This window comes from Takifugu flavidus, chromosome 3 (assembly GCF_003711565.1).
Source record: "Takifugu flavidus isolate HTHZ2018 chromosome 3, ASM371156v2, whole genome shotgun sequence".
In the NCBI taxonomy this organism is placed as follows: domain Eukaryota; kingdom Metazoa; phylum Chordata; class Actinopteri; order Tetraodontiformes; family Tetraodontidae; genus Takifugu; species Takifugu flavidus.
This window is the reverse complement of record NC_079522.1, coordinates 2,496,923-2,503,127: the sequence shown is the minus strand read 5'-3', so window position 1 is coordinate 2,503,127 and position 6,205 is coordinate 2,496,923. Positions and strand designations below refer to the sequence as shown.

General features: G+C 49.4%; 1 protein-coding gene across 1 annotated transcript; it reads left to right on the top strand.

Moving 5' to 3' along the window:
* The first annotated feature begins 109 nt into the window (after positions 1 to 109).
* myoz2a (myozenin 2a) lies at positions 110 to 5,706 on the top strand. Its single transcript, XM_057027852.1, has 7 exons — positions 110 to 250; positions 374 to 1,113; positions 1,870 to 1,959; positions 2,403 to 2,569; positions 3,421 to 3,565; positions 5,145 to 5,325; positions 5,403 to 5,706. Exons 3-7 carry the CDS (start codon positions 1,878 to 1,880, stop codon positions 5,626 to 5,628), a joined length of 801 nt encoding a protein of 266 aa, XP_056883832.1. The 5' UTR covers positions 110 to 250; positions 374 to 1,113; positions 1,870 to 1,877; the 3' UTR covers positions 5,629 to 5,706.
* The last annotated feature ends 499 nt before the right edge of the window (positions 5,707 to 6,205 follow it).

Here is a 6,205-nt window from a genome sequence, read left to right as displayed (position 1 = left end):
CTTGTTGCCGCGGCAGCTGGCTCTTCTGCTATCATTGTTTGCTAACTTTGAAAGATTTGCACGTGAAATAAAGTTGTCATTAAAGGGGCGGGGCTCCGGCACACACCTCTCTAATCCACCTAATTCCGGGCGTAGTTCTCATCCTGATTTCATCCATCTCTCTCTCTTTTTTTGCCAGTGAGAAAAGACGCATGCAGGCCGCCGATTTGATCTAGCCGAGCCAATTACAACAGTGTGATTGGATTACGAGGTGAGCTGAGTCCATTGGGTTATATCATTGATGACATTTCAAATAAACAGTATCCGTTTGGTTAGCGCAGCAGTTCCGGAGCAGAGACGTTTTAATGACTGCGACTTTCTTTTTGCCGTTCAGGCTTCATCAGGGAACCTTTCAGTCCTGTTCCATGTGGCGTGCTGATAGAGACACCATGACCTTCGTCCCCATGAGTTGCCTTCCCAGCACAAAGGGTGACTGAACAGGCCACGCCCACTGCCTCAGCGATACGCATCGACTGACTGATGTCTGAGGTTGTTTCAAATGGCGTCGTTGCATAAGTGGTTTGATGAAGTCAGGAAACATTCCTGTGAGGTCACTGTCAGGGCAGGAACCTTTTAGCTAAGAATGGATTAGCATTAGCTTAGGCAATACTTCTGTCTTCAAATGATTTTTATCTTCATTTTAAGTGCAACAATTAGCCGCTATTTTGGTATATTTAGCTTTAAAAAGCTAACTATGAACTCGATTTGAGAGAAAATTGTGAGACATTAATCATTTTATTCACAAATATTATAAAGCGAATCCTTGCAAATGTGAGGCGCCGCTGACGGACGTGTCGGGTCCACCGTCCAGAGCTGTATATAGTGGCAGTGATCTAAATATAGCCGCCACAAAATAGCGACGACAACAGACAAAGTGACACCCACCCACCCATTCAGTGGCCGGGGTCAGGCTTCAGCCCCCTCCACCCACAAACTGCCCCAGTGTCAGAGAGCTGCAGCTCAGGCTACCCAGTCTGACCCCCTCGCCTCTCATCTTTCTGACTTCCTACCCCAAGGAGACAGGCTCAGCGGGACAACCCCCCCACCCTCACACCCTCCTCCCCTCCAGGACAGGTAAGCTCCCATCAGGGCTCCTCCACAGGTGCTCTGAGGTGACATTTGCACTTTGAATCAGGTTATTTTCACGCCGCCACCTGCGGCGTCGCTCCCTCCGTCTGCCTGACCGCCGCACCGCTTGCCTTCAGTATTATTGGATGTTTCTTGCTGTCTCGCTTCATCATAATCGACCTGTGAAAAGGTGCGTTTTTCCCACCACAGCTCGAGTTAAACCCGTGTCCTGTTTGCTCCACTTTCTCACGCGTTTGCTGAAGGGTTCTGCTCTGTCCGCCCACGCGGGTGGTGTCTGACGTATCGATTCCTGGACGGCCTGACGCAGCCCGTCATCAGGTCTGCCGAGGCTGGGGGCTAACGGCGCGAGGTTATTTAAAGAGATGTGCTAACGTTGCCCTTTTGACTGCTCGCCTAAGTTCTGCTCGCTCAGCTGAAATTGACGAACAAATTCAAAGACAACCTGTTTTCTCAGGTGTCTTTCGGGAGTGTCGAAAAAGCTGACCTTCTATATCGTAACACACTTCGGATATGATACTAATGTCTGCGGGTACAACGCAGAACTTTGCGTTTGTTCCACGTTTTATGTTTTTCTCCGTTACCTCTTTAAACCTCCTATTTTGGGAGTCTTTGCGTTGCGTTTACGGGTCCGTTGTAATTTCTGTGGCCTTTGTCACTGACGTCGACCACTCAGCCGTGCGGCCTCGCTCTCCTGAACCCGTTTGACCGATGTCCTCGTCTCCCATGACGCCGTCTCCACAGGGACGGCCATGTCTCAGTTCTCCACCATGACGACCGGGGAGAGGAAAATGCAGGCGGCAGCGATCTGCAGGGAGATTCACCCGCAGGAAGGTAAGCAGGAAGGACACAAGTGCACATTCCAGTGAGGAAAGCTGAGAAATTTCCCTTTAAGGACAGAAATCCACTCTTTTAAGGGCCAAAGTATCGACTCCCTTTTATTGTCGCCCTTATAAACTAGCTATTTCAAGCCGAGGACAACTGTCGTGTTTAAAAAGGGAGGGTCTGAAGACTCCTGACAGCTGGGAGATATTCTGGCCTGTCTCACAGGGGTTTGGGCCTGTGACATCTCCACGATCACCATGCAGCACTAGCACGCGGCGCTAAGCACAAAACAAGTCCCGGACATGAGTGGATTAACATTTCTCATCTATCATGTTGGCAGGAAGACAAAGTCAGCAAAAACTGAGCCGGGACTTTTATCTGCGAATAGAATTTATGTTTGAAAGACGAGAAGATCAAACACCGGCTGGTCTGCTTGTTGTGTATATGTTCAGATGCTGAAGTGGATCTTGGGAAAAAAGTCAGCGTGCCCAAGGACATCATGCTGGAGGAGCTGTCTCTGACCTCAAACCGAGGCTCCCGGCTCTTCAAGATGCGCCAGAAACGCTCTGAGAAATACACATTCGAGAGCGTCCACAACGAAAACAACGTGCAGCCAAATGTAAGAGAACCCCAGATGAATCTTATTGATTCTGCGTTTATATTCTGCAGGGTTGCGGGGGCCGCGTTGCCAAGGTTGGACCTTGGTGCTGACTGCACACACAGCAGGCGTGTTCTAGGTTCCTGTGGCGTTCAGAACCTCGTTACACGATGGCACAGTGTCTTAAATCCATCTGTGGTTTATTAAGGTTCATTTGTATACCCGTGGGCTGCGTGCCAAGGCGGCGTTTCCCTCCCCCAGCAGAGTTTATCTGACCTGCTTGATCGTAAAGCAATATTCCAGCAGCGCTCCCACTGAATTAAGAGGAACCGGCCAAGTTTTGTTTCATGACGTAATTAATTAGCAGCCCCGATTATTTGCCCTTTCATTTCTTCTCTCGGTGCCCTCGTGTACGTCTGTAAGTCCACGGATGAACTAATTGCAGGGCCGCCGGGGAGGTTTCTCCTCTCTTCTTTGAAGTGAGAACGCCTCGCGTATCTCTGCTTTGTTTATTGCTCGGGGCAACCGGGGGATTTTGTTTCAAGTTGTCAACATTTCCTGAGGAAGTGCTGGTGTAAATCATCATAAATATCTTTCAAAGGGTTGAGAAGTACTGCAGCGTCCACTTGTCAGCTCCCATTTCTTGCAGACCGTCAAGTAATTTTATATAGAAAAGGACAAAGTGAAAATAGGAAATAGTGAAACCAGGAGCGCCAGTCATTCCAGTTGATTTGAGTCCATTGTGGTGCATTTTCGGGATAGTGATCCATGTCTCCACTAGGGTGTTGAGGCTAACTGGCTCCTGCCGCATAGCTACAATAATACACGACAGAATTCTTTAACCGCTAATTCACATCTTGCTTCTTTTTTAGGTTGCTTTGGAGTTTCAGGTGGAAAACGGGAATACCGCCGATGGCCACGACAGTCAGGATAATTCGGCCAACGATCAACCGTCTCAAGTGCAGACAAAGATGGCCGATTCGACAAAAGTAGCCAATCCGGAGAGTATCGCCCCAGGTAGGAGACAGCAGGGGAGTCTTCTAAGATCAGCCTAAAATAACTCAACGTGTCATCGACAAAGAGTGAAACGTCCTGACCGCGGCGACTATTTAAAGAGGTTTGGTAAACTGCCGTTCGTGTGATGGGAAGTGGCCCTCCTCCTCCTGGTGCACGCTGTGCTGACGTGCTCACCACAGAGAACTGGGCGTGCATGTTTTGATAAGATGTTCCTTCTCGTGCACGCTCGAAATCAGGCAGGAGGACATTTTCTCCTTGCCTGGAAGCTGCCGGCCTCAGGTGGAGTTTCATTTCCGGTCACATTCCGCCTTTTATTCCGCCTCTCCTGACCTTATTGGTCTGGCATTTTTTAAGATTTCCTCCCCCCAAATGATCGGATTTGACAATCTTTTCCCAACCAAAAACATTTCCTGTTTGCCTTCGGTGCCACTGATACCATCAGCTTTGTGCTCACGTCCTCCCACTACTCCGGCGCTGCCCGGCTGACACAAAGCCAATACTGATTTAGGGATGCGGGCTGTGAGGTGAGGTGTTATTCCTGGAGCTCCGGAGCAGAGATGCACCCGTCACTGCAGAAAGGGGGTCGCTGCAGCTGCCAGGAACGTCGGGATGGACGGACGGTCATTTGGTGTCGTATTAGCCATGCTGCAGGGACCTTAAATGTAACAGCCAGTGAAAAGGAAAGATTTGGACTGTTTTGCTAATTTATTACAGGAGGAACGCTGAAATACTGTATACACTTCCTCAATATGTTCGGGACATCAGCATTCCAATATTTGACTGTCCTCTCTGTCCATTCAAAGATTTATGGAATTCCTCTTTAACGTCCACATGGATTTAGGTTTCTAACATCCTTCCCCCCTGGATGCCGTGTTTTGTTACCCCCCCAAAACCCAATAAAAAATCTGTAACTTCACCCACAGGCCTGTTTGCTCTCTCTCTCCCTTCCTCTTCAAGGGAAAACATAAACTCCGGAAGGGGGATTGTTCACTGCGAGAGGTCAGGACGTGACACGACGCTGCGGGTTACGTAATGCTCACAAAGCCCCCCCTGAGTGGAGCGCTGAGTTTGAAGGATAGTGCTTTCGATAGGCCTCTCTGTTCAGCACACGCAGAAGCATGAAGAGCCATACATGCAGGCTCGTACATGCAGAAACACGCAACTCTCGCTGTGATATGGCCACACAAGCTTTCCTGTAAAATCACAACACACGCTGCAAATTTTCCCTCTTTTTTGCCTCAAATTTCACCAATTAAGTGCTAAAATTTAGATCGACAATCACCTAATACCATTTTCACACCTAAACTGAGTTAAAAGTTGTTTACATCTAATAGAGACACTCTGAAGTCTTCAGATTCAACCTGGTTAGAAAAAATGGCCTCTGGGGGCGCTACAAACGCTCCAACTCGAGAGGGGGCCCCATTTGAGGGTTAGGGTTCAAAAAATTGTTGGGAACAGTTTGCAAGCTGTTGAACACAAATCTTGTGTTTGTTATGTATCTTGAGGTTTGGAGGCTTAGTTCCCCAAAGCCTGAGTTTGTTGTGTTCTTCCCCTGAACGTCCGAATGTGACACTCTCAGGATATGGAGTGCCCTTGAAAGACGTCCCTCCAGAGAAGTTCAACAGCACCGCTATGCCAAAGTCTTACCAGTCGCCCTGGGAGAAGGCCGTTGGTGTTAACCTGGCGTTGACTGAGGCTCCTGTGCCCTGCCCCCCCTCCCAGCCCCAATCGGACAAACCGGTGTACAAAAGTTTCAACAGGTAGGCAACAGGTCATCAAGGATTGAGGGTAACCATTGGCTGAGCTTTACCAAACACTGTCCATCCATCAACTTTAGGGTGGCGATCCCGTTCGGTGGCTTCAGCAAAGAACCCAGACCGGATCCTGTCAAGACACTCAAGGTGGAGCCCCTCCCTGACTACCCTGAGCTCCAGGGACACACGGCACCCAACCAGCCCTCCTTCAACCGATCTGCTCTTGGGTGGGTGTCCACATGTGCTCCCTTTCCCGTGCCGGCTCTTCCGCTGGAGCATGTGCTCCTCCCTGAATCTGAGGACCTTTGACCTGTCAGAGGAGCTCTGGGAACGCGTTGTATGTTAATGTGCCTTCAAGGGGGTGATTAAAAGGGGGTGGAATAAAAAGTGTCCTATTTTATTTGAACTTGAACCAGTAGGTCTAAAATCACATTGTGCAACTTCTTCACAGTCGCAGAGTTTAAACATCTTCCACGTCCGCCCGGGGTCACCAGAGACACCCCCTCGAGTGAACGGCGCCTTGCACGCACGTTGGGTTCGTATTCAGAGCCATCACTTATGGCATCGTGTGAGAGCAAAGATACATGTGAGCCAGTGTAGCGCGCCTCAAGGTTACGCCTGACAAATCAAATCTGTTTGAGCAGCGCTGGCTGGCCTGACTGATGCTTCTCTCATCTTTTGGGCTGCGCCCGGTCGGTGGGACCGGGATTGATGGGGAGCTGCTTCTCCAGTCGACTCCTTTCCTTATCTGCCCGTGTTTATTACTCCAGCTCGGGGATTTATCTCAGAGATAACGGACTCAAAGCACCGCCAAAATCTGTCTGTAATTTCCCAGCAGGTGACAGGAGCGATGGTCTAATGGTAATTTTGGATTTAATGGGGTTAT

Coding starts and splice junctions, on each gene's coding strand:
- myoz2a (XM_057027852.1), top strand. CDS start 1,878: ATGTCTCAGTTCTCCACCATGACGACCGGGGAGAGGAAAATGCAGGCG. Junction 1,960..2,402: donor GGAGATTCACCCGCAGGAAG/GTAAGCAGGAAG, acceptor GTATATGTTCAG/ATGCTGAAGTGGATCTTGGG. Junction 3,566..5,144: donor TCCGGAGAGTATCGCCCCAG/GTAGGAGACAGC, acceptor TGACACTCTCAG/GATATGGAGTGCCCTTGAAA.